This window comes from Salvia hispanica, chromosome 2, assembly GCF_029641045.1.
Source record: "Salvia hispanica isolate PSC_SH4W2 chromosome 2, Shi_PSC_v1, whole genome shotgun sequence".
In the NCBI taxonomy this organism is placed as follows: Eukaryota; Viridiplantae; Streptophyta; class Magnoliopsida; order Lamiales; family Lamiaceae; genus Salvia; species Salvia hispanica.
Genome location: NC_142693.1, coordinates 25,974,108 through 26,001,905, shown reverse-complemented (window position 1 = coordinate 26,001,905; position 27,798 = coordinate 25,974,108). Strand labels below are relative to the sequence as shown.

Sequence of the window (27,798 nt, the reverse complement as noted above, 5' to 3'; positions counted from 1 at the left end):
TCCCTCATTCTACTAAAAATAGTCCATTTATGGACGGCACAAGTTTTAATACGAAATTGATAAAGTAAGATAGACGAGGAGAAAAAAGATGCAAAGTAAGAATAGAGAGAAAAAAATGGATAAACTATGAGAGGGGCGAAAAAGTGGGTAAAGTATGAAAAATGAATTTTCCATTTTCAGAAATGAAACTATTTTTTATGGAATCTCAAAATAGCAAAATATGACTATTTTTTGTGGACGGAGGGAGTAAACACTTCAAAGAATTTCAATAAAATTTTGAAATTCTCAGTTAAATTAAGAACCTGCTAATTTATTATTTTTCTAATATATCGTCAAATAAAAAAGAAAAGACCAAGTTTTCCTAATATTAATGCACTTTTTTGGATCTATGATACTACTTTTGTCCATATAAAATAAAAGTAATACTTTTCTCAGTCTATATATAATACTGTGTCATATTTTATGTCAAAATACATCAGACCATCACCTCTATTCTAGAATAAATTATTAGAATACTATACTTAAAACTATTTTCCTTAATAAAGAAACAGACAATACTAGGTTTTCGAACTCAGGAAGTAGACACAATTACTAAAAGATCAGAAAAACACATGCAAAGAGAAGGAAAACCATAGTACAATATAGAATCAAGATAGATAGCTTTACTGCCACTACTGTCTTCTGGGTTGATTTCTCACAACTCTTCTTCCTACATCCCTTCTCTTCTTCTTTCTCTGGAGGCTGACTATCTTATCATAAACATCCTCAATTTTCTCAAAGAGTCTCTCTCTGAAGCTTCGGCCAAATACAAGCACCCATAGAAAGCTTCCGAAGCCAACAACATAACCAGCAGCAGCAAACACATAATCCCACTCAATCTCAGTCGTCCCATCTGATTCCACATTTAGAGGTGAAGCAAGAGGCTTTATGCAGCTAATGTTGAGAGGGTGACCACATAAACCTATGTTTCCTTCAAAGCAATCACCGGGGAATGTTTGGATTTGAGGGCCAATTGGAATCTCTCCGACCAGCTTGTTGTGAGATACATTCATCACCTGAAGGAATGTAAGCCCTGCAATCTCCTTTGGTATCTTTCCGGTTAGCTGGTTCACTGAGAGGTCCAGTGCTCCAAGCCCCGTCAAGTTGCTCAATGACTTAGGGATTGTTCCAGTGAGACTATTGTGGGATAAGTTGAGAAGATAAAGTGTGTTGAGCTCACCCAATGAGTCGGGGATGCCTCCTTGGAAACTATTGCAAGATAAGTCGATGGATGTAAAGTCTGCCCAAATCTTGACAAGATTCCGCTCCGCCCCTTTGATGGTCAGTGATACCTCTTCTTTGTATCCCGTCGAGCTATTGAACTTTGGGACCGCGAAAGCCAAGGTTTTGTAACTCAGCCTTGTGACAGTATCTCTCATCATTTGCCTCCAACCTAAAAACCTGAACGAATCCACATTGCCACTGAAGTTATTGTTAGCTATGTCGATAATTTGAAGATTTGGCCAGCTCTTGTTACATCCCAGCTCTCCATGGAATCTATTGCCGCGCAACACAAGAACGCGCAAGCTCAACGGAAGCATGAATGGGAAAGGACCTTCCAACATGTTGCCTCCAACATCCATGGCCTTTAGCAGTTTGCAATTTTTCAGAGATGGTGGAACTTCCCCGATTAAATTGTTGTTGTTGAGATCCAGATATTGTAGGCTACAATTGGCAGCGAAGTTTGGGACGCGACCAGAGATGTTATTTCTTCCTAAACTAAGGGCAGGAAGATTCTTCACTAGGCAGAGAGGTATATTACCATGTAAGATATTGACAGACAAGTCAAGAATTTGAAGGTTTGTTGCTTTGCAAAGGGAGGTTGGAACTGTTCCACTTAGCGTGTTGTTGGATAAGTTCAAGACTATTAACGAACTGCAATTCGCTAAGGAAAGTGGAACATCCCCGACTAAATTGTTGTCGCGCAGATCTAATGACATTAGTTTGCACTTGGGAGAGAACTTATCCGGGATCCGACCACTGATGTTATTCCTCCCTAGACTGAGCACAAAACTATTTTCAAACAGACAACGGGGAATGCTACCGCTCAGGTAATTAACGGACAAGTCAAGAACAACAAAGCTTGCAGCCTTGCAAAAGAAGACTGGAATTGATCCAGACAAGCTATTGTTCCTGAGTGATACTCTTGCATCAGTTCCAGTTTCAAGAATCCCAAACTTCTCAAAATAATTATTTGAGAAATCCACATTTGTAGGATATTTCAGCATTGAGAGTGAGGGAAACTCGCCGCGAAGCTGGTTTGAGTGCAAGTCCAGGAAATGGAGAGAGGATGGCATGTTATAAGGCTTTTGGAAACCAACTAGCATATTACAAGAAAGGTTCAAATAGGTAAGTGATCTGTTTCCGATTTCCCAAATCCAACTAGGAATTTCCCCTGCAATCTTGTTATCCGAAAGGTCCAGGTGATCCAATGAGGATTGGCTTACAGGGAAAGGGTTTGAACTTAAACGTGACAAGTTGTTTTTCGAAAGAGTTAGAACTCGAAGGTTGGGAATTAGGCTTAGAATCTTGTCCAGCTGAAAAGTGTCATTGAACAAGTTGTCAGAAAGATCTACAACACTGAGATTTTGTAGCTTGATGAAAGAGTCGGGAAGGCTCTCCAATCGATTACGACTCAAATCTAAGACAGAAAGCTGAGTAATATTTACAATAGCAAATTCATCCAGTTTCGCACTAAATTGGTTGTGTAGGAGGTCAATCCAACCTAGTGAAGGTATGCTAAAGATAGATATGGGAATGCTACCACTCAGTGAATTGTATCTTAAATTAATAACCTCAATTTTTGCAAAACCTTCAAAGTGGCCTGAAGAAATTGATCCGCTGAAGAAGTTGTCTGCCATCTCCAGATCAACAAGCTGTGACAGATTGCTGAGCGTGGAAGGAATCGCGCCACTGAATTTGCAACGAGACAGGTCCAAAGAAGACAATCTGGCAAGATTGGAAATGTTGTGTGGTAAAGAACCTGAGAATGAATTGTCTGCCAAGCTCAGCTCTTCCAGGTATTTGAGCCTGAAAAGACTCGACGACTCGTTTAATCCACCTGAGATGCCTTCATAGTCGAGTCGCAGAGAGATAACATGGCCTGCGTCGTCACACTCCACACCCTTCCAAAAGCAACAATCATCCTTTTGATTCCAGTGCACCAGTATTTCTGAATAAGATGAATCGAACACCAGTTCATTCTTCAACTCAAGCAACAAAGTTTTCTCATTCTCTAAGCAATATTGTGTATGAGCATGAGTAGCATTTGGTTTGGTAAATTTTGGTGAAAGTAAAAAGATGAATAATTGGAAAAGCAAAGGAACAACCATTGAAGAGGAATGATATTGTGTTAGTGCAAAAAACGTGTAGATTTAAGGAGTTGCACACTCGACTTCAAGTCTTCCATTAATCATTCTTAGAGTCTTTGTGGGGTCATTATCCTATGCCAACTATAATATTTAATGGCATTTACTTTGAATCTACTCTCCTCGTCCACAATCAAAAGGCTCATTTTGATTCAATACGAATTTTAAGAAATTATTTTATTTTATAAAAAAATAGATGGAAATGTTATGGAATATTGACCTCATTTTAAATTATAGACGTCTCAAAATGATAAAATGGGTCATTTATTCACTTACGGAAGGAGTAATATAAATACTCATACACATTAGTGGTGATTTGCAGACATCCCTTTCAATTGAGGGGACATTAGCCTCTAAAACAAATTGACTTGGCAAAATTGCCTTAAAATTCAAGGTGATTTGGCAAAATCAGCATTAACGTAGCAATCAAAAAGGCGTTGTTTCCAAATCAGGCTCATGGGGAAAAATTATTAGGCTCAATTTGCTATTTTATTCATGATTTTGAAGTTAATGAGAAGGTGAACAAATCAACACTTGATTTTATGTAATTTGTAAAATTAACGACATCAATAACAATTTAAGTATTAGAAACAAACTAAATGCATAAAACAAAATAAATAATACTAACGTGGCCTAAATGAAAGTGATGCTCACAGATCATCCTCACATAAATATGTAGCATAACACTTCCCGTAAAATAAATATCTTTACCTCATAAAACATAATTTACTTCTAACAAGGAGAATGTAATAACTTCGAAACCATCAATTGACTTTTTCAGCTCCACACATATATACATGTTAAATAATCAAACCAATTATTGCAACTAAAAGAATAAACTACAAGCATCTACAGAAGAAAGCAGCAACAGATCAAAGTGCTAACCTGTTCCATATGTGGCTACTCTCAAATTATATAAGACTTCGGGGAACTCTTCAGACCGCGTTTCCTCAGACTCGAGCTGCTGACCACACATGAGAAGGCGTTAACGAGATATCCTGCAATAGACCATGTTTGGGATAGCTCTGCTTGCTTCCCTACAAACCTTGCTTTCTTCGTGTCAAATATTCTTGCCACTTGTCTTTCGAAATGCGTTTCTCTCCAGTCTTGATGGCTTTTTCTCCAATCTCGGGTCTACCATTTTAATGCAAGCAACAACAATCAAGACCCAATTTTATAATTTAGGGACGATGACACATTTGATCATTTTGGGACGTCTACAATTTAAAAAATATCCATTTATTTTTTTGGTAAGTGGACCACATACTTACTACACTAACAATTACACTCACATTCTACTGTAAAAAATAATCAGGTCCACCTTTTTCTAACTTTTTTCCATCTATTTCTATTATAAAATAAAATAATTTTTCAATATCCATGCTGAATAAAAATGAGCCTTATAATCATGAATGGGGAGAGTAGATTCAAAGTAAACGCTATTAAAGATTATAGTTGGCATAAGATAATGACCCCACAGAGACTCTAGGAATTATTATGGAAGACTTGAAGTCAAGTGTGCAACTCCATAAATCTACACATTTTCTGCACTAACACAATATTGTTACTCTTCAATGGCTATTTCCTTGCTTTTGCAATTTTTTTTCACCGTTCTACTTTCACCAACATTTGCCAAACCAAATGCCACTCATGCTCAAACAAAACATTGCTTAGAGACTGAGAAAACTTTGTTGCTTGAGTTGAAGAACCAATTGGTGTTCGATTCATCTTATTCAACAATACTGGTGCACTGGAATCAAAAGTATGATTGTTGCTTTTGGGAGGGTGTGGAGTGTAACGACGCAGGCCATGTTATCCGTTTGCGACTCGACTACGAGGGAATCTCAGGTGGATTAAACGAGTCGTCGAGTCTTTTCAGACTCCACTACTTGGAAGAGCTGAGCTTGGCAGACAATTTATTCTCAGGTTCATTACCACACAACATTACCAATCTTAAAAGATTGTCTTCTTTGGACCTGTTAGGTTGCAATTTCAGTGGCACGATTCCTTCCATGCTCAGCAATCTTACACAACTTGTTGATCTGGAGATGGCAGACAACTTCTTCAGCGGCTCAATTTCTTCCGGTCACTTTGAAGGTTTGGCAAAAGTTGAGTATATTGATTTAAGTTACAATTCACTAAGTGGTAGCATTCATATCTATCTTTAGTATACCTTCACTGAGGGAGATTTACCTCCGACACAACCAACTTAGTGGGAAAGTGGATGAATTTGCTATTGTAAATATATCTCAGCTTTCATTGTTAGATTTGAGCAGTAATAGACTGGAGAGCCCTGTTCTTAACTCTTTCATCAAGCTACAAAGTCTCAATTATCTTGATCTTTCTGGCAACTTGTTCAATGATACTTTTCAACTGGACAAGTTTCTAAGCCTTCCCAACCTCAGAGATCTACGTCTTTCCAACAACAACTTGTCACTTCCGAGTTCACACAGTTTCCCAGCAAACGAATCCTCCTTGGAATCATTGGACCTTTCGGATAACTTGATTACGGGGGAAATTCCTAGTTGGATCTGGGAAATCGGAAACGGGTCACTTTACTATTTGGACCTTTCTTGTAATATGCTGGTTGGTCTCCAAAAGCCTTACCACATCCCCACTTCTCTCCGGCATCTAGACGTGCACTCAAACCAGCTTAGGGGCGAGTTTCCCAACCTTCAAGGTCTAAGCCTTTCCAATATCAACTTGTCACTTTCGGGTTCACACAGTTTCCCTGTAAACCAATCCTCCGGTGTTGAGTTCTTGGACCTTTCGGATAACATGATCGCAGGGGAAATTCCTAGTTGGATCTGGGAAATCGGAAAAGGGTCACTTTACTATTTGAACCTTTCTTGTAATATGCTATTTGGTCTCCAAAAGCCTTATCACATCCCCACTTCCCTCCAGTATCTAGACTTGCACTCAAATCAGCTTCGGGGCGAGTTTCCCTCACTCTCCTTGCTAAAACATCCATCCTCACTCTCGCAGCTAAATCCAACTAATGTGGATTTCTCAAATAATCATTTTGATCAGTTTGGAATTCTTGAGACTGGAAATGACTCTGCTCTCTTCGGAAATTCATACTTTTCACTCAAAAACAACAGCTTGTCTGGATCAATTCCAACCTTCTTTTGCACAGCTGCAAACTTTCTTATTCTTGACTTGTCCTTTAATCACCTGAGCGGTAGCATTCCCCGTTGTCTATTTGAAAACAGTGTTGTGCTCAATCTAGGGAGAAATAACATGAGTGGTTGGATCCCAAACAAAATTTCTCCTAGTTGCCAACTAAAATCATTAGATTTGAGCGACAACAACTTAGTGGGGAGTGTTCCACATTCTGTGGCAAATTGCAGAGAGTTAATAGTCTTGAATTTATCCTACAACAAGTTAAGTGGAACAATTCCAACATCCCTTTGCGAAACCTTTAACCTATGGATTCTCGACTTGTCTGTCAATAATTTAAATGGCAATATACCGCGCTGTCTAGTAGAGCAACTTCTTGCCCTTAATTTAGGGAGAAATAACATCACTGGTCGTGTCCCAAACTTCGCTGCCGATTGTGGCCTACAATATCTGGATCTCAATAACAACAATTTAATCGGGGAAGTTCCGATATCTCTGGAAAATTGTGCACAGTTAGAGTACATGAATGTTGGAGGAAACCAGTTGGATAGCACTTTCCCATGCATGATTCCGTTGAGCTTGCGCGTGCTTGTGTTGCGCCGCAACAGATTCCATGGAGGGCTGAGATGTGACAATAGGTGGCCAAATTACATAAATCTTCAAATTTTTGACATAGCTAACAATAACTTCAGTGGCAATGTGGATCCATTGAGCTTTTCAGACTGGAGACAAATGATGAGAGATACTGTCACAAAATTGAGTTACAAAAACTTGGCTTTTGCAGTCCCAATTTCCAATAGTTCCATGGCAGACGCGGACTTCAGCGAAAAGGTATCACTAATCATCAACGGGGCAGAGCGGGTTCTTGTCAAGATATGGCCAGACTTTACATCCATTGACTTATCTTGCAATAATTTCCAAGGAGGCATCCCCGACTCATTGGGTGAGCTCAACGCACTTTATCTTCTCAACTTATCCCACAATAGTCTCACAGGAACAATCCCTAAATCATTGAGTAACTTGACGAGGCTTGGAGCACTAGACCTCTCAGTGAACCAGTTAACCGGGAAGATACCAAAGGAGATTGCAGGGCTTACATTCCTTCAGGTGATGAATGTATCCCACAACAAGCTGGTCGGAGAGATTCCAATTGGCCCTCAAATCCAAACATTCCCCGTTGATTGCTTTGAAGGAAACATAGGTTTATGTGGTCTCCCTCTCAGCATTAGCTGCGCAAAGACTCATGCTTCACCACCAAATTTGGAATCAGATGGGGAGACAGAGATCGAGTGGAATTATGTGTCTGCTGCTGCTGGTTATGTTGTGGGCTTCGGAAGCTTTCTGTGGGTGCTCATATTTCGCCAAAGCTTCAGAGAGAGACTATTTGAGAAAATTGAGGATGTTTATGAGAAGATAATCAACCTTCGGAAAAAGAAGAAGAGAAGGGATGTAGGAAGACGAGTTGTGAGAAATCAAGTCAGAAGGCAGTAGTGTTGGCAATAAACCTATCTATCTTGATTCTATGTTGTACTAAGGCTTGCCTTCTCTTTGCATGAGTTTTCAGATACTTTGTGATTGTGTGTGTACTTCTCTCATCAGTCTCTTCGTTATGGTATGACAGTTTCGGTAAGGTATATCGTATTGACTCACACCTATTTTTAATCTCATACTGTAATTGGTAAACAAGTTAAATGGTTTTAGTACTTTTAGTTTAAACAAGGAAAATCTTTACATAAATTTAGTGTTTAATCTGAAAACTTCAGTTTAGTTAATCAAACCAATAAATAATCACCCTTGCTTTAAAGAATAAACTATAAGCATCTTGAAAGTGCTAACCTGTTCCATATATATGTGGCTAATCCTCAAATTATATAAGACTTCTGGTTCTGGTAACTCTTCGGCCCCCGTTTTCTCCATGGACTTGAGCTGCTGACCGAACACGAGAAGGCGTTGACGAGCTCAGAGTCCTCTTCGGTGGTCAACATTTTGGCTGCATTATGGTTGGAGACTAGAAGCTTCGAGACAAGATATCCTGCAATAGACCATGTCTGGAATAGCCGCGCTTGCTTCCCTATGAACCTTGCTTTCTTCGTGTCATAATATTCCGGCCACTTGTCTTTCGAAATGCGTTTCTCTGCAGTCTTGACGGCTCTCTCAGCAATCTCGGGTCACCCCATTTTGATGCAAGCAACAGTTAGCTGCAAAGGAAGTGAGACGTCGAACGTTATGGTCATTTGTAAGCTGCAAGAGTACTTCACCTTCGGTGATACATTAGATTGATTAATGAGTATTTGAATAACCAAAATGAACTCAAAATAATGCAATCCGTTAAGTGAATGAGATGAATGCAAAAATATGAGTACAAAGCAAAAATAGAAGACGAGAACTTGAATTAAAATTAAATGGAGAGCAATCCTCCAAAGAGGCTTACGTTAAATAAACACCCACAAGCACTACACATAGTAGTCCGATGAAGTTCAATAGTATTCATAACAAAACCCATATTTGTGTTCAACTATATTTGAGTACACTCATATGCATATAGAAATTATAGCTCATTAAGAACTAAATTTTGACATTCCCAGCCCGATTAACTCAAAGATGCAATTAAAGAAGGCAGTCTACCTGCCAAAGAAGAGCTCGCCATGAACCACCATTGTGATAGGAATAGGACCAAGGCCTGCAAAAGAATAAACCGAAACATTATGACGATGAGGATAAATACAAGATACAGATCCGGTGCTGGTTGATAATAATCGAGAAAAGAAATGTACCTATTCTTGGGGTCACAGCCAGTTATGATCTTCCACTCCTTGTCTTCAATAGCGGAATAGCATATTTTAAACGGCATGTGAGCAACCAAATCTGACCAATTAGCTTCAATAAGGTCCAATATGTCGTGCAATTAATCCGCTGTAGCAAGATTACTAACTGCGGGCCACAGGTTTTCGAGAGAAGAAAACGGAAGTCCATGTGAGCAGGCTGCAAGTTTGCAATCAGATACGTGAGGCATCCATTCGACGAGCCAAGGAGGAATCTGATCGGGATAGGTGTTGAATTTGTTAACAGCGTCGTATGAGTATTCCTCGGTCTTGTATCGGTAGATCTCGTTGAGTTGTTTCATATCGATCCAATAATATTCTCTAGTATGAAACGACAATGCAACAAGACGGTTGTTTAATGCCCAAATGAGGTCAGCTGATCCATCCTCCGGAGCAAGCATTTCACGCGCACATAGTAATGCAGAGTAGATCAGAGCAAGCCTATCACGACATCATTCTATTTTTATTGTTAGTTAAAATGAAGTCATTTTATCCAAAACGACACTGTAAAAAGTTATGATTCTATATCCCGGTTTCAAAATTAATGGGATTGACCAGAATTCAACGCAAAGTTCTGATTTAAATGCCAATATCCCTGATTAAAAAATCCAAATGTAAAAACTAAGAGCAAAGCTACACTAAATCTCTACTAAATCAGCTTTTTTTTAATCACATCATTGCAAACCAGTGCACAATCCCCAGAAAATCAGCAAATAATTTGATTTCTGCTAAATATATGACAGTCTTATTCACTTCCCCCAAATGATTCTACAAACCCTTTCCCTTCAATTCATCAACTTCTACTCAATTAATTATCACAGAACTAGCGAAATTGGATATTCAATACATCAAACTCCAAAATCAAGCAAACAATAAGCCCAACAAAGAGAGAAGCAAGAAACGATTTTTACCGGATGATAACAGCAGGAATCTCGATAAGAAATGGTTGCTTTCAGATGCAAAGAAAATTGCAGCAAAAACTAATATTTTGGCAGTTTTTCTAGAACCAATGACTGCGTTGCTTGACCGAATTTCAGTTACTTGTATTGGAAAAGCTCTGTGCTGGCTTGTGTTTCTGTCTCCTCTGACTCGAGCTAAAGTAGCATAGCTTAAATCGGATAGAAATTGTTTATTGGTTTACATTTCTTCAAAGCAGATTATGTGAAAAATCCACTTTTGGAAATATTTTCTTAATTTATTTTTATTAAACTATAAAATATATCGCAAATTATCATCGATGTTTCAAATCTATTTCGAATAATCGATTTTGATGTTTGAATATTTAAGATGAGAACTTTAACCTTGACTATTTAACCTTGTTATATAAATTGGAGTATTGTAACGAGAGAATGGGTTCACCTCGTTAGTAAGAGAAAAAATTCATAAAATAGTATTAATGATTTATACTTCCTCCACCCATTAAAAATAAAACATTTTTTTTTATATATTATCCCATTAAGAATGAAATTTTTTTAATATAGAAACATCATCATATCTATTTCTTTCACCTCTCTTACGTTATTCTATCTTTATGAACTGACAAAATAATACTACTCCTATATAAAATCTCATGCCGAAAAGTAAACGTTTTATCTATATTGGGACGGAGGAAGTATTTTTGAGACACATCAAATAGAAAAAAAAATGGTCTAATTTTATGGGATGGAGCAATTTGAGAAGTTGTTTCAACAAATGTTTCAATCATATTAGTGTAAATAATAAGAATACTATACTTAAATCTATTATCCTTAATAAAGAAACAGACAATACCAGGACTTTACTTCAACTCAAGAAGTAAACACACAATCACTGAAGGATATGAAACACACATGCAAAAGAAGGAAAATCATAGTACAAAACAGAATCAAAATAGATATCTTTATTGCCACTACTGTCTTCTGGCTTGATTTCTCACAACTCTTCTTCCTACGTCCCTTCTCTTCTTCTTTTTGCGGAGGCTGACTATCTTCTCATAAACATCCTCAATTTTCTCAAAGTATCCCTCTCTGAAGCTTCTGCAAAATATGAGCACCCATAGAAAGCTTCCGAAGCCCACAACATAACCAGCAGCAGCAAACACATAATCCCACTCAATCTCTGTCTTCCCATCTGATTCTAAATTTGGTGGTAAAGCAAGAGGCCTTATGCAGCTAATGTTGAGAGGGAGACCACATAAACCTATGTTTCCTTCAAAGCAATCACCGGGGAATGTTTGGATTTGAGGACCAATTGGAATCTCTCCGACCAGCTTGTTGTGGGATACATTCATCACCTGAAGGAATGTAAGCCCTGCAATCTCCTTTGGTATCTTCCCAGTTAACTGGTTCACTAGAGGTCCAGTGCTCCAAGCCTCGTCAAGTTGCTCAATGACTTAGGGATTGTTCCGGTGAGAATATTGTGGGATAAGTTGAGAAGATAAAGTGCGTTGAGCTCACCCATTGAGTCAGGGATGACTCCTTGGAAACTATTGCAAGATAAGTCGATGGATGTAAAGTCTGGCCAAATCTTGACAAGATTCCGCTCATCAGTGATACCTCTTCTTTGTATCCCGTCGAGATATTGAAATTTGGGACTGTGAAAGCCAAGGTTTTGTAACTCAGCCTTGTGACAATATCTCATCATTTGCCTCCAACCTAAAAACCTCAAAGAATCCACATTGCCACTGAAGTTATTGTTAGCTACGTCGATAATTTGAAGATTTGGCCAGCTCTTGTTACATCTCAGCTCTCCATGGTTTCTGTTGTCGCGCAACACAAGCACGCGCAAGCTCAACGGAAGCATGCATGGGAAAGGACCTTCCAACATGTTGCCTCCAACATCTATGGCCTTTAGCAGTTTGCAATTTTTCAGAGATGGTGGAACTTCCCCGATTAAATTGTTGTTGTTGAGATCCAGATACTGTAGGCTACAATTGGCAGCAAAGTTTGGGACACGGCCCGAGATGTTATTTCTTCCTAAATTAAGGGCAGGAAGATTCTTCACTAAGCAGAGAGGTATATTACCATGTAAGTTATTGACATACAAGTCAAGAATTTGAAGGTTTGTGGCTTTGCAAAGGGAGGTTGGAACTGTTCCACTTAGCGTGTTGTTGGATAAGTTCAAGACTGTTAACGAACTGCAATTTTCGCTAAGGAAAGTGGAACATCCCCAACTAAATTGTTGTCGCGCAAATCTAATGACATTAGTTTGCACTTGGGAGAGAACTTATCCGGGATCTGGATCCGGCCACTGATGTTATTTCTCCCTAGACTGAGCATAAAACTGTTTTCAAACAGACAAGTTTCTAAGCCTTCCCAACCTTGACCGTCTGGGTCTTTCCAACAACAAGTTTTCACTTTCGAGTTCACACAGTTTCCTTGTAAACCAATCCTCCTTGGAGTTCTTTGACCTTTCGGATAACATGATTGCGGAGGATATTCCTAGTTGGATCTGGGAAATCGGAAACGGGACACTTTTCTATTTGAACCTTGCTTGTAATATGCTGGTTGTTCTCCAAAAGCGTTATCACATCCCCACTTCTCTCATACATCTGGACTTGCACTCAAACCAGCTCCGGGGCGAGTTTCCCTACCTTGAAAGTCTAAGTCTTTCCAACAACAACTTGTGACTTTCGGGTTTTAACAGTTTCCTGTATTCCAATCCTCCTTAGAGTTGTTGGACCTTTCAGATAACGTGAATGCTGGGGAAATTCCTAATTGGATCTGGGAAATCGGAGACGGGTCACTAAATTATCTGAACCTTTCTTGTAATATGTTGGTTGGTCTCCTAAAGCCTTATCACATCCCCTCACTCTCGCCGCTAAATTCAGGTAATGTGGATTTCTCAAACCATCATTTTAATCAGTTTGGAATCTTGAAACTGGAAATGACTCTGCTCCCTTTGGATATTCAGAATTTTCACTCAGAAACAACAGCTTGTCTGGATCAACTCCAACCTTTTTTTGCACGGCTGCAACCTCCTTTTATGTTCTCGACTTGTCTGTTAATCACCTGAGCTGTAACGCCCCGCTTTTTCGAACCCTAATTTTGAACGTGAAATTTTTTGCATTAAATGCTTTTAATGCTATGATTATGTGGAATTAAATGATAAATGATTTATTGCAATATTCTTTGTGGCCTAATTGCGATATTGAGTTGAGTTTGAGTTGAATAGTCAAACTTGTTGAATATGTGACGTGGCTATTGAATAGTCAATATTGTGGAAATATGACGTGACCGTGGAATGGTCAAAGTCATTGGAAAATGTGAAGTGGAGGTGAAATTCGAATATGTGGATATTTTAATGTGGGGAGAAATAATAATTGTGGCGAATTATTTTCCTAAGGGATGAGTGAGAATTTAATAGGGGCATTATTTAATTATGTGGAATTTTCGACCCCTCCTATTTATTGGAAAGAAATCTTATTTTTCTTGGATTTAATTATTGCTTGGGATAATTATCCGAATTAAATCTAAAGTCCAATATTCCTTGATTATTTGATGAGATTTTCGAAACCCCTATCATAATATGGAGATTTTCGAAATCTCCTAATTTTATGGGAGAAGGGATTATTTTATTCTATTATTTGATCCCTTATTTATTCTCTTCCATAAATAAATTCAAATATCCTAGCATATCTTGCCAAATCTAAGAAGATCTTATCATATCCTAATTTAAATGGGATTTTAATTAAATCCCTTTTGGAAGAGTCAAACTACACGCCACTTTCCACTATTATTGGGGAAGATTATTATTTTTATTCTTGCTCCGTGATATTTTATTCTACTCTGTGAAATATTCAAATTAAATCATAGGCTAATTAAATAGCCTAGAAATTTCAAAATCCCATATTTTCTCTACCATTTTAACGCCACTTCAAACAATAAATCTCTTCCAAATCTTGATTTATTTAATTATTGGATTATATCTTGCACTCTATAAATACATGAGAAATCCTAAACCCTGGCATCACAAAAAACCGTCCCCCACTCTCCCTCAATCTCGATCTCTCTCTCACCCACTCTCTCTCAAATTTTTCTTCTACTTTCTCCATTAATTCTTCATCTTTTGGAGAAGAATTGAAGCTACAATTCAAGAATTTGTTGAAGAATCAAGATCCTACTTGTTTCCTACCGATTGTTCTATTGAAAAGGTATTTTTATCTTTGATCTTCTCTTCTTCTACCGATCAATCGGTGTTCTTGAGTCCACATGCATTTAGATCGAGTAAAGGGGGAAATTAATCGGTGATTTTGGGATGCATGTGTACATGTGTTGTGTGTGTGTGCGTGTGTTGTGTGTGGAAAACACTCCTGCGTGACACGATTTGATGTTAAATCTGGAGTTGTTGTGTGAATAAAAACGATATGATAATCGTACTTTGATTTTAAATGGTGATATTGAAAATAATTGATGGAAAAAGGGAAACGTGAGAACATGCATGATTTTGAGCCATGATTGAGACTTACTTGTGATACACCTAAATTAAAGGTGATAGCTCGCGTTCTCGGTGTGATAACAAGAAGAAGTACGAACTTGAAATCGAAGGAAATCGAGGTGGGCTTTATTCTTAAACTTTTCTATGTTGCAAATTTATGATATTGGAGAAATAAGGGTGGATTAAACTGTTATGCCATGCCTATGATTATTTTGGATATTGTGTGCCTGATGCCTAGTTTGCGAGTGCGCTCCATTAGGCTAAAGGGCTATATAAACGAATTCGGGTCTGAGTAGGGCCGCAAACCCTATCAGGCTAGTGTACAATGGAGATCGGGAGCCGTCCTTGCTAGTCGGCCGGTCTCGTGGGCGAAAGTGTGGCCACACTTCGTCGCACCATATGAATTGTTGATTGATGAGAAAATGGGAGGTATTGTTTGACTGGCCAGTCCATGAAATATATTTTGTGATACTCGATGCTTATCTTTAAATAAATACAAAAATTCGAGTTCACTATGGTAAGGGTGACATAACTATAAAATGTTTTGGCATGAGTCCACTGAGTATTTTTAAAATACTCAACCCTGCATGTGTTTCCCTATGTGCAGGTTGAGCGGCGATGGGCGGTCGGTGGTGTTGAGATGGTTGAATCGAATAATATGGATGGTTGGGATTTTGAGTGTAGTCGTGTCTTCATATATGGCTTCGCTTTCTCTTGGAATGCTTCCGCTGAATATTTGAAACTTATTATCTTTGGTTGTTTTGAACTTATTTCGTAGATTGGGAATATTGAGATATTGCGTTTTGTTGGAGCTACAGTAAACCCTTGACTTTTTGAGCTTAGCCTATGTTATCTATTAAATCTTGATTTTCGTGAGTTAGCCGTTGACTTCTTGTCTTGATAGTTCATTAAACACTTGGTCAAATCTCTTTAAATGAAACCCTAGTCTACATTTTTGTCGCCTTAAGTTCGACTAGTTAACAGTCGTCGTATTTATTATACCCTAGAAATACCGGGCTGTTACATGAGCGGTAGCATTCCCCATTGTATATTTGAAAACACCGTTTATGCTCAATCTAGGGGGAAATAACATCAGTGGCTGGATCCGATAAAATTTCTCCCAGTTGCCTTCTAATGTCATTAGATTTGAGCGACAACAATTTAGTAGGGGATGTTCCACTTTCCTTGGCGAATTGCAGTTCGTTAACAATCTTGAATTTATCCAGCAACAAGCTAAGCCGAACAGTTCCAACCTCCCTTTGCAAAGCCACAGACCTTCAAATTCTTGACTTTTATAACAATAACTTACATGGTAATATACCTCTTTGCCTAGTGAAGAATCTTCCTGCCCTTAATTTAGGAAGAAATAACATCTCAGGCCGTGTCCCAAACTTCACTGCCAATTGTAGCCTATAATATATGGATCTCAACAACAACAATTTAAACGGGGAAGTTTATCTCTGAAAAATTGCAAAATGTTGAAGGCCATGGATGTTGGAGGCAACATGTTGGAAGGTCTTTTCCCATGCATGCTTCCATTGAGCTAGCGCGTGCTTGTGTTGCGCGGCAACAGATTCCATGGAGAGCTGAGATGTAACAAGAGCTGGCCAAATCTTCAAATTATCGACATAGCTAACAATAACTTCAGTGGCAATGTGGATTCTTTGAGGTTTTCAGGTTGGAGGCAAATGATGAGAGATACTGTCACAAAGCTGAGTTACAAAAACTTGGCTTTCGCGGACCCAAATTTCAATAGCTCGATGGGCTACAAAGAAGAGGTATCACTAACCATCAAAGGGGCGGAGCGGAATCTTGTGAAGATATGGCCAGACTTTACATCCATCGACTTATCTTGCAATAGTTTCCAAGGAGGCATCCCTGACTCAATCGGTGAGCTCAACGCACTTTTTCTTCTCAACTTATCCCACAATAGTTTCATAGGAACAATCCCTAAATCATTGAGTAACTTGACGGGGATTGGAGCACTGGACCTCTCAGTGAACCAGCTAACCGGGAAGATACCAAAGGAGATAGCAGGGCTTACATTCCTTCAGGTGATGAATATATCCCACAACAAGCTGGTCGGAGAGATTCCAATTGGCCCTCAAATCCAAACATTCCCTGGTGATTGCTTTGAAGGAAACATAGGCTTATGTGGTCTCCCTCTCAGTATTAGTTGCGCAAAGACTCATGTTTCACCACCAAATGTGAAATCAGATGAGACGAGAGAGGTTGATTGGGATTATGTGTTTGCTGCTGCGGGTTATGTTGTGGGCTTCGGAAGCTTTCTACGGGTGCTCATATTTTGCCGAAGCTTCAAAGAGAGATACTTTGAGAAAAGAAGGGATATAGGAAGAAGAGTTGTGAGAAATCAATTTAGAAGACAGTAGTGGCAATAAAGCTACCTATCTCGATTCTATGTTGTACTAAGGCTTGCCTTCTCTTTGCATGAATTTTCAGATATTTTGTGATTGTGTGTGTACTGCTTCATTAATGATAATATTTCAAGTATAATAATCTTATAATTTATTTTGATATGATTGAAACATGAGTTAAAACTAGTCCTAAAATTGGTAGCCAACAACAGTGATAACTGATAAGGCTATCTATCTTGATTTTATGTTGTACTAAGTCTTGCCTTCTCTTTGCATGTGTTTTTCATATCCTTTAGTAATTGTGTTTCTACTTCTGGAGTTGATATACAGACCTGGTATTGTCTATTTCTTTATTAAGAATAATATTTCAAGTATAATATTCTTATGAATAATTATGAAATAATGACAGGATTAATTTCGGATTAAAGGGGCTTAAATTTTGCCAGATTAAATGTTGCAGGATTCAAAAGCAGATTATGGAAGTAACGGTAGAAGCTGAAACAGATTTCTATAATCTGGAAGGGAGAAGAAGATAAATAGGAAGAAGACTGCGCTCAAAAAGAGTTGCATTTTTTTATTTTTTATTTTAATATGATTGAAATATTAGTTAAAACTAGTCCCGAAATTGGTAAAGTATCAGTATAGAAATTGGTTAAACCAAAAATTCAGTATATCAAATTTAGGTAGGTAAGATATAATTTTTACTCATACCAAATATTCGGTATGGTATGACAGTTTCGATAAGGTATATCGTATTGACTTACACCTATTTTTAATCTCATACTGTAATTGGTAAACGAGTTAAATGGTTTTTGTACTTTTTCTTTTACTGATGAAAATCTTTACATAATTTCAGTGATCAATCTGAAAACTTCAGTTTAGTTAATCAAACCAATGAATAATCACCCTTGCTTTAAAGAATAAACTATAAGCGTCTTGAAAGTGCTAACCTGTTCCATATATATGTGGCTAATCCTCAAATTATATAAGACTTCTGGTTCTGGGAACTCTTCGGACACCGTTTTCTCCTTGGACTTGAGCTGCTGACCGCACACGAGAAGGCGTTGACGAGCTCAGAGTCCTCTTCGGTGGTCAACATTTTGGCTGCGTTCGGGATGGAGAGTTGAAGCTTTGAGACAAGATATCCTGCAACAGACCATGTCTGGAATAGCCGTGCTTGCTTCCATATGAACCTTGCTTTCTTCGTATCATAATATTCTGGCCAGGTGTCTTTCAAAATGCGCTTCTCTGCAGTCTTGATGGCTCTCTCAGCAATCTCGGGCCGTCCCATTTTGATGCAAGCAACGGTTAGCTGCAAAGGAAGTGAGACGTCGAACGTTATGGGCATTTGTTAGCTGCAAGAGTACTTTACCTTCGGTGATACATTAGATTGATTAATGAGTATTTGAATGATCAGACGGCCAAAATAAACTCAGAATTATGCAATCCGTTAAGAGTATGAGATGAATGCAAAAAAATGAGTACAAAGCAAAAACAGAAGACGAGAACTTGAATTAAAATTAAATGGAGAACAAGCATAAAACAGAGCAAGCATCCATTCTCCGAAGCAAGCCTATCACGTGCACATAGTAATGCAGAGTAGAACAGAGCCTGCAATCACATTACCATTTAGATATGGAAGCCGAAACTTTGATAAGGTTCCACCGAAGTGAAGCTTTCAATGAAAATAACAAAACGCTATAAGCAAACAGAGCCTAGCAATACATATTACATTATCTAGGGCTAATTGATGGAAAACACATGAAGGTTAGTCAAATTGTAGTCCATCCCGTAATTTTAAAAATTAGTCGGAAAAACCACAAAATTTGATTTTTTTTCGCAATTCTAGGATGAATTTTTTTGCTGAAATGGTATCAGATATGGAAATCGGGAAATTATACGCGAATGTCACCGTCGTTGAGTTAAACAATGTTGTGTTCTATTCATAAGAAAAACGTCGCAAATTAGAAAAACATCAACGATATTTTCACGTAGGCGACCGGACTTTTTCTCTATGGGGTTGTTGCGGATAGATCCAGAATTCGACCTAACTTTGGTTTCTCCAGCAATTTACTTGCCTGAATCTCTAATGCCCATGTATTCCAATATGACGATCAATCATGCAAGAACCATCGGTCACTAATAACATAGGAAACTTATACAGCGAGACACAGCCTAAGAATCATCTTAATTCCAGTATGGACATCTATTCTCTCCTGAACAGATTTATGCCCCGACCATTTTCCATATGCCCATATTAGAAATGGGTCACTCACCCCTTAAAAGGCCTTATAAGGGGGAGGGTTATCCACACTTATATAGATTAGATGGGATCTCCACTAAGTCGATGTAGGACAGAATTTAGAGAATTTAACAGCCCGTGAAAAGATAATCCACCAGAGACCTACTCGCAGAAAACAACGACACACATTTAGGTAATTTGTGATATGGATAAAGCTTACACTGTAAATGCCTCAGCACGTATCAGAATGGACTGGCGCTACACGCCCGATTGCTGCTTCCCCAAAATCAGGATCCAGAATTTCGCCCGTTGCAGTTTTGTCCCCCTCCAGAGGCACTGTCCGCACCTTAAAACTAGCCGGCATCAACCCTTGGCCGGGGCTGTGGCATATGCAAAGGTAAAACCAAGAAATCTACCTCAAGAAACGATGCCTAATGAAGACGAAAAACGTATAATCAGGATTCACACGCACAATCAGCATCAAGGATTACCATGTATGCTATAAAAACTGTTCTTGCAATCCTGATCTTTGCAATCAAGTACACACGAATGCATCCTAGCCTGAATCAACAAATCCCGGCATAGTATATAAGCAACAAAACTTGAGTTGGGAACAAAATAGACATGCGGAATCTGCACACGATACTTAAAAGGGATAAAATCCAATAACTTTTGAAACTGGAATATAAAATGACGTTTTATCCGAAACGACATTGTACAGTGACCATCGTAGGATTATTGCAAGAAATTGAAAAGTTATGATTCTATATTCCTGTTTCAAAATTTATGGGATTGACCAGAATTCAACGCAAAGTTCTGATTTAAAAGGCAATATCCCTACTTAAAAATTCCAAATGTAAAAACGAAGAGCAAAGCTAAACTAAATCTCTTCTAAATCAGCTTTTTTTTAATCACATCATTGCAAGCCAGTGCACGATCCCTTTCCCCCAAATAATCAGCAAATAATTTGATTTCAGTTAAATGTAGGATAGTCTTATTCATTCCCCCAAAAGATTCTACAAACCCTTTCCCTTCAATTCATCAACTTTCTACTCTAGATTCTGATACAAAAATCAATTAATTGTCACAAAACTAGTTAAATTGGATATTCTGAAATAGCTTTAATCGGATAGAAATTGTTTATCAATTCCACTTTTGGAAATATTTTCTTGATTTATTTTATGAACAGATACAGATCAGGCTATTTTTTATTAATTTTTGGAGAACACATAATTGGGTAAATATTTCGAGTTTTTATGTAAAAATTCCACTTTTTGGAAATATTTTCTTGATTTTTTTTTATTAAAGTATAAAATACATCACAAATTATCATCGATGTTTCAAATCTATTTCGAATAATCGATTTTGATGTTTGAATATTTAAGCTATGTGAAATTATAATAGCCATTTTAGTTTATCGTCCTCTATTATTATTATTATAGTACTTGAAAGTTGAGAATTCTCGTCGTTCAATTCTAAAAAATTTTGTGCAAATTTGAGCATTAACCTTGATTATTTAACCTTTTTATTTAAATTGGAGTATTGTAATGAGAAAATTGGGTTCATCTCGTCGGGAAGAATAAAAATTCATAAAATAGTACTCCCTCCGTTCGGCATTAGGAGTCCTGATTAAGTTGGGTGCAGGTTTTAAGAAATGTTTGAGTGTGTGAAAATTGGAATGTGTGTTAATGGAATGTGAGACCCATTTACATTATTATTTGTTTTATTCCTTGCATGTGTTTTTACTTGTGCTTTTTAGTATTTTATTTTATAATATTTTTGTTTCACTTTTTATGGAAATGTCTAACCGGAACTCCTAATGCCGGACGGATGAAAATGGTCAACCGGGACTCCTAATGACGGACGATGAGAGTAGTGATTTATACTCCCACTCCGTCACATTAAAAATGAAACGTTTTTCTTTCTAGATTATCCCATTAAAAATTAAACGTTTTCTAAAATAGAAATAACACCATATCTATTTTTTCATGTCTCTTACTTTATTGTATCTTCATTAAGTCACAAAATAATAGTACCACGCAAAATCTCATGCCGAAAAGCAATCGTTTCATATTTATTGAGATGGATGGAGTACTTATGAGACTCACTGAATATAAAAAATGGTCTAATTTTATGGGATAGACAAATTTGAGGAGTAGTTTCAACTCATGTTTCAATCATATTAGTATAAATAATAAGAATACTATGCTTAAATCTATTATCCTTAATAAAGAAACAGACAATATCAGGACTTCATTTCAACTCAAGAGGTAAACACACAATCACTGAAGGATGTATGAAACACATGCAAAAGAAGGAAAACCATAGTACAACATAGAATCAAGATAGATAGCTTTACTGCTACTACTGTCTTCTGGCTTTATTACACACAACTTTTCTTCTCTTCTTCTTTTTGCGGAGGTTGACTATCTTCTCATAAACATCCTCAATTTTCTCAAAGAGTCTCTCTCTGAAGCTTCGGCGAAATATGAGCACCCATAGAAAGCTTCCAAAGCCCACAACATAACCAGTAGCAGCAAACACATAATCCCACTCAATCCCCGTTGTCCCATCTGATTTCACCAATGGTGGTGAAGCAAGAGGCTTTATGCAGCTAATGTTGAGAGGGAGACCACATAAACCTATGTTTCCTTCAAAACAATCACCGGGGAATGTTTGGATTTGAGGGCCAATTGGAATCTCTCCGGCCAGCTTGTTGTGGGATACATTCATCACCTGAAGGAATGTGAGCCCTGCCATCTCCTTTGGTATCTTCCCGGTTAATTGGTTTACTGAGAGGTCCAGTGCTCCAAGCCCCGTCAAGTTACTCAATGATTTAGGGATTGTTCCGGTGAGACTATTGTGGGATAAGTTGAGAAGATAAAGTGCGTTGAGCTCACCAATTGAGTCGGGGATGCCTCCTTGGAAATTATTGCAAGCTAAGTCGAAGGATGTAAAGTCTGGCCAAATCTTGACAAGCATCTGTTCCGCCCCTTTGATGATTAGTGATACCTTTCCGCTGTAGTCCGCGACCCCAATAATTGGCAATCTAAAAGCCAAGTTTCTGTAACTCAATGTTGTGATAGTATCCCTCATCATTTGTCTCCAATTTGAAAAGGTCAAAGGATCCACATTGCCACTAAAGTTATTGTAAGCTATGTCGATAATTTGAAGATTTGTCCAGCTCTTGTTACATCTCAGCCCTCCATGGAAGCTGTTGGAGCGCAACACAAGCACGCGCAAGCTCAATGGAAGCATGCATGGGAAAGTTCCATCCAACTGGTTTCCTCCAACATTCATGAACTCTAACTGTGCACAATTTTCCAGTGATAGTGGAACTTCCCCGGTTAAATTGTTGCTGTTGAGATCCAGATATTGTAGGCCACAACCGGCAGTGAAGTTTGGGACACGACCAGTGATGTTATTACTCCCTAAGTTAAGGGCAAGAAGATGTGCATCTACTAGACATTGAGGTATACTGCCATTTAAGTTATTAACTGACAAGTCAAGAATTTGAAGGTACGTGGCTTTGCAAAGGGAGGTTGGAATTGTTCCGCTTAGCTTGTTGTTTGATAAGTTCAAGACTGTTAACGCACTGCATTTCGCCAAGGAAAGTGGAACATCCCCTACTAAATTGTTGTTGCTCAAATCTAGTGATATTAGATGGCAACTGGGAGAAATTTTATCTGGGATCCAACCACTGAAGTTATTTCTCCCTAGATTGAGCTCATAAGTGTTTTCAAGTAGACAAAGGGGAATGCTACCGCCCAGGTGATTAACTGACAAATCAAGAATAGAAAAGGTTGCAGCTGTGCAAAAGAAGGTTGGAATTGATCCATACAAGCTATTGTTTCTGAGTGAAAATGATTCCAAGTTTACAGTTTCAAGAATTCCAAACTGATCAAAATGATTATTTGAGAAATCCACTTTAAAATGATATAAAAGCCGCGAGTTTGAGTACGGAAGTTTCAAAAGCGAGAGAGAGGGAAACTCGCCCCGAAGCTGGTTTGAGTGCAAGTCCAGATACTGGAGAGAGTTGCGGATGTGATAAGGCTTTTGGAGACCAACCAGCATATTACAAGAAAGGTCCAAATACTGTAGTGACCCATTTCCGATTTCCCAGATCCAATTAGGAATTTCCCCAACAATCATGTTATCCGAGAGGTCCAACAACTCTAAGGAGGATTGTTTTATAGGGTAACTGTTAAAACCCGAAAGTGATAAGCTGTTGTTTGAAAGACTCAGACGTACAAGGTTGGGAAGGCTTAGAAACTTGTCCAGTTGAAAAGTATCATTGAACAAGTTGTCAGAAAGATCAAGATAATTAAGACTTTGAAGCTTGATGAAAGAGTTAGGAATAGGGCTCTCCAGTCTATTACTGCTCAAATCTAACCAAGAAAGCTCAGATACATTTACAATGGCAAATTCATCCACTTTCCCACTAAGTTGGTTGTGTTGGAGGTAAATCTCCCTCAGTGAAGGTATACTAAATATAGATATGGGAATGCTACCACTTAGTGAATTGTAACTTAAATCAATAGACTCAACTTTTACCAAACCTTCAAAGTGGGTGGAAGAAATTGAGCCACTGAAGAAGTTGTCTGCCATCTCCAGATGAACAAGTTGAGTCAAATTTCCGAGCATGGAAGGAATTGTGCCACTGAATCTGCAACGAGACAGGTCCAAAGGAGACAATCTTGCAAGATTGGAAATGTTGTGTGGTAAAGAACCTGAGAATGAATTGTCTGTCAAGCTTAGCTCTTCTAGGTACTTGAGTCGGAAAAGACTCGACGACTCGTTTAGTCCACCTGAGATGCCCTCGTTGTCGAGTCGCAGATGGATAACATGGCCTGCGTCGTCACACTCCACACCCTTCCAAGAGCAACAATTATCCTTTTGATTCCAGTGCACCAGTTTTGTTGAATAGGATGAATTGAACACCAGTTGATTCTTCAACTCAAGCAACAAAGTTTTCTCATTCTCTAAGCAATGTTGTATGTGAGCATGAGTGGCATTTGGTGAAAGTGGAACGATGAAAAGTAATAGCAAAAGCAAAAAAATAGCCATTGAAGAGGAATACTTAATGCATGTTTTAGTGCAGAAATAGTGTAGATATATAGAGTGTATTGAAAATTATACACACTTAAAAAGAATTTCTATAAAATTTTAAAAATCTCAGTTAAATTAAGTATCTACTAATTTATTATTTTTCTTTAAATAAAAAAAATAAAAGAAGAGACCAAGTCTTCCTTACTTTTGTCCATATAATATAGAATAATGTTTTTCTCATTCTATTTGTAATACCAAATGTGTCATATTTGATGTCGAAATCCATCACCACTATACGTTTATATTTATGTCCAATTGTGTATCAAAGAACGCACTAAATTGGACTACTAGGCATAAAGTGTTTTTAGGAATTATAATTCCAGAATTCTTTTTTTTTTAGAATTAATTTTTCCTGTCAACTTTATTCTAAAGTCAGAAAACATGGTCTTAGAATATTGTTAGTGGAGAATAAGACTCATCACAAGTGATATAAATTTATAAAAATTAATGTGAACTAATTTTATGAAATGGACTAAAATGTCAAAATAAGATTATAATTTGGGGACCAAGGGAATATGTAATTATCGTGAATTTAGAAAGAAGAATATCCAAAAATCATTAAAAATTGCATTTGTTTCCTTATTTCCTAATTCTTATGACTTTTTTTTATTTAATAAAAATATAAACCAAACGTTATAATTTAAAATTCAGGGATTTTAGGAATCAGAATAATTTCCTATAATCAAGCTCAAGCCCACGAGGAGATTTGTAATCCTCACTTCATATAAGTATTACTACCTCCGTTACTAGAACGGAGGGAGTAGTATTTCTATTAAACACAATAAATATAATGAAATAATTTTTTGTAAAACTGATTATGGAAACTCATAACTTATTCGAATATTATTTTAAAATAATTTTCAAAATTATACACACTTTTAAGTAGTATTTCAATAAAATTTTAAAAATCTCAGTTGAAATAAGTACCTACTAATTTATTATTTTTCTAATTTTTTGTCAAATAAAAAAATAAAAGAAGAGACCAAGTCTTCTTTATATTAGTGCACTTTTTTCGATATGTCACAGTAGTAATACTTTTGTCCATAAAAATAAAAGTAATGGATATAGACTTCCACTAAATTGGAGTATTGGACCATAAGGCATAACGTGTTTTTAGGTTCAATGCTATCCTTTGGTGAGATATTTTGAACCATAAACACATCTTACCTCTATATTTCCAATGCTATCAAGTGGACTATTGAACCATAACGTGTTTTTAACTTTCTCTTTTAACAAAGAAAATCTTTACATAATTTCAGTGTTCAATCTGAAAACTTCAGTTTAGTTAATCAAACCAATAAATAATCACCCTTGCTTTAAGCATCTTGAAAGTGCTGACCTGTTCCATATATATGTGGCTAATCCTCAAATCATATAAGAGTTCTGGTTCTGGGAACTCTTCGGACCCCGTTTCCGAGAGAGAAGGAACGGAAGTCCATGTGAGCAGGCTGCAAGTTTGCAATCAGATAGGTGAGGCATCCGTTCGACGAGCCAAGGAGGAATCTGATCGGGATAGACGTTGAATTTGTTAACAGCTTCGTATGAGTATTCCTCGGTCTTGTATCGGTAGATCTCGTTGAGTTTCTTCATATCGATTCAATTATATTCTCTAATATGAAACGACAATGCAACAAGACGGTTGTTTGAGGTCAGCTGATCACATCCTCCAGAGCAAGCATTTCACGTGCACATAGTAATGAAGAGTAGAACGGAGCCTACAATCACATTACCATTTAGATATGGAAGCCGAAACTTTGATAAGGTTCAACTGAAGTGATGCTTCATCCCGTAATTTTAAAAAAAAAGTAGGAAAAACCACAAAATTTGATTTTTTTTTTTTCCGCAATTCCTAGGATAAAATGTTTTGCTGAAATTGTATCAGATATGGAAATCGGGAAATTATACGCGAATGTCACCATCGTTGAGTTAAACAATGTTGGTTTTTCCAGCAATTTGCCCTTATGTCTATTAACAAAAAGTATTCCCATATGGCGATCAATCATGCAAGAACCATCGGTCACTAATAACATAATCCACCAGAGACCTACTCGTACAAAAAAACATGTAGGTAATTTGTGATGGAGAAAGCTTACACTGTAAATGCCTCAGCATGTACCAGAATCAACTGGTGCTACACGCCCGATTGCTGCTCCCCCAAAATCGAGATTCAGAATTTCATCCGTTGCAGTGTTGTCCCCCTCCAGAGGCAGTGTCCGCACCTTAAAAACTAGCCAGCATCAACCCTTGACCGGGGCTGTGGCAGTCCACAGTCTTCTCCCAGCTCTGAAAACATAAAAAAAATCAGGAAGATTTTTCGTTCATGTATTCTATCGATCAGGATTAAAGAACGTCACAAGAAAGTTGACAGGTCAAACTACATTACAAATTTACAATTAAGGCGAAAGCTCACCTGCAGCTGAAGAGTGTGAAGAAGAAAATTACGAACAGTATCATACTCCCCCTTCAGCAGGAAGGCGACGCCAGAAGGTATGAAATTACGGATAAAATCGTGGTCTCAGTTGAGAACATTGGTGGATTCAGAGAGGTCCTTTGCAGCGAACGTACCTACAAGGCTATTGCAATAGTACACAATCGATTCCCTTAGCAGATCCCATGCTCATCCTCGATAGAATCCGTCTTACCCTCACGCAATAAGGTTCCATTACTATGAACGCCACCGTTGGATGTGACAAACCCATCCTCATATATCAATACTTTATGCAAAGGTAAAACCAAGAAATCCACCTCAAGAAACGACGCCTAATGAAGACGAAATACGTATAATCAGGATTCATACGCGCAATCAGCAATGATGCTGAAAATACTAATAAAATTAGAATCAACATTCAACCATTTCAGAAGCATCAAGGATTACCATGTATGCTATAAAAACTGTTCTTGCAATCCTGATCGTTGCAATCAAGTACACACGAATGCATCCCAGCCTGAATGAATAAATCCCGGCATAGTATATAAGCAACAAAACTTGAGTTGGGAAGAAAATAGACATGCGGAATCTGCACGTGATACTGAAAAGGGATCAGATCCAATAACTTTTGAAACTGGAATATAAAAGCCCAACAAAGATAGAAGCAAGAAACAATTTTTACCGGGTGATAGCAGCAGGAATCTCGCTAAGAAATGGTTGCTTTCAGATGCAAAGAGGAAATTGCAGCAAAAACTAATATGTTGGCAGCAAAGAGCGAATTTCAGTTCCTTGTATTGGAAAAGCTCTGTTGGCGTTCCACTTTTGGAGAACACATAATTGGGTAAATATTTCGGAGTTTTTATGTAAAAATTCCTCTTTA

General features: G+C 37.8%; 3 protein-coding genes and 2 pseudogenes across 5 annotated transcripts; 2 read left to right on the top strand and 3 right to left on the bottom strand.

The window, feature by feature from the left end:
- Window positions 1-421: 421 nt before the first annotated feature.
- LOC125190711 (receptor-like protein 54) lies at window positions 422-8,492 on the bottom strand. 2 transcript variants are annotated; one of them, XM_089064532.1, is made up of 3 exons: window positions 8,364-8,492; window positions 4,293-4,541; window positions 422-3,211 (listed from the first exon to the last, which is right to left on the bottom strand). In XM_089064532.1, the coding sequence occupies exons 2-3, from the start codon at window positions 4,381-4,383 to the stop codon at window positions 672-674; spliced, it is 2,631 nt and encodes an 876-aa protein (XP_088920658.1). In that variant the 5' UTR covers window positions 4,384-4,541; window positions 8,364-8,492; the 3' UTR covers window positions 422-671. The 2 variants fall into 2 exon arrangements, with proteins under 2 accessions (XP_088920658.1, XP_047944042.2); XM_048088085.2 differs by lacking the exons at window positions 4,293-4,541; window positions 8,364-8,492 and having other exon boundaries at window positions 422-3,395.
- Window positions 4,982-8,281, top strand: LOC125190653 (receptor-like protein 54). Its single transcript, XM_089064959.1, has 3 exons — window positions 4,982-5,333; window positions 5,391-5,504; window positions 5,557-8,281. The coding sequence occupies exons 1-3, from the start codon at window positions 4,982-4,984 to the stop codon at window positions 8,016-8,018; spliced, it is 2,928 nt and encodes a 975-aa protein (XP_088921085.1). The 3' UTR covers window positions 8,019-8,281.
- On the bottom strand, window positions 7,456-27,368 carry LOC125190642 (alkaline/neutral invertase E, chloroplastic-like; annotated as a pseudogene). Its single transcript, XR_016135556.1, has 9 exons — window positions 27,342-27,368; window positions 26,901-27,250; window positions 26,607-26,773; window positions 26,519-26,534; window positions 19,218-19,410; window positions 9,302-9,790; window positions 9,153-9,207; window positions 8,364-8,725; window positions 7,456-7,907 (listed from the first exon to the last, which is right to left on the bottom strand). The product of XR_016135556.1 is annotated as an alkaline/neutral invertase E, chloroplastic-like (transcript).
- On the top strand, window positions 15,899-17,154 carry LOC148931936 (receptor-like protein 54; annotated as a pseudogene).
- LOC148931935 (uncharacterized) lies at window positions 21,615-24,448 on the bottom strand. Its single transcript, XM_089063689.1, has one exon. The coding sequence runs from the start codon at window positions 24,446-24,448 to the stop codon at window positions 21,746-21,748; it is 2,703 nt and encodes a 900-aa protein (XP_088919815.1). The 3' UTR covers window positions 21,615-21,745.
- Window positions 27,369-27,798: the final 430 nt, after the last annotated feature.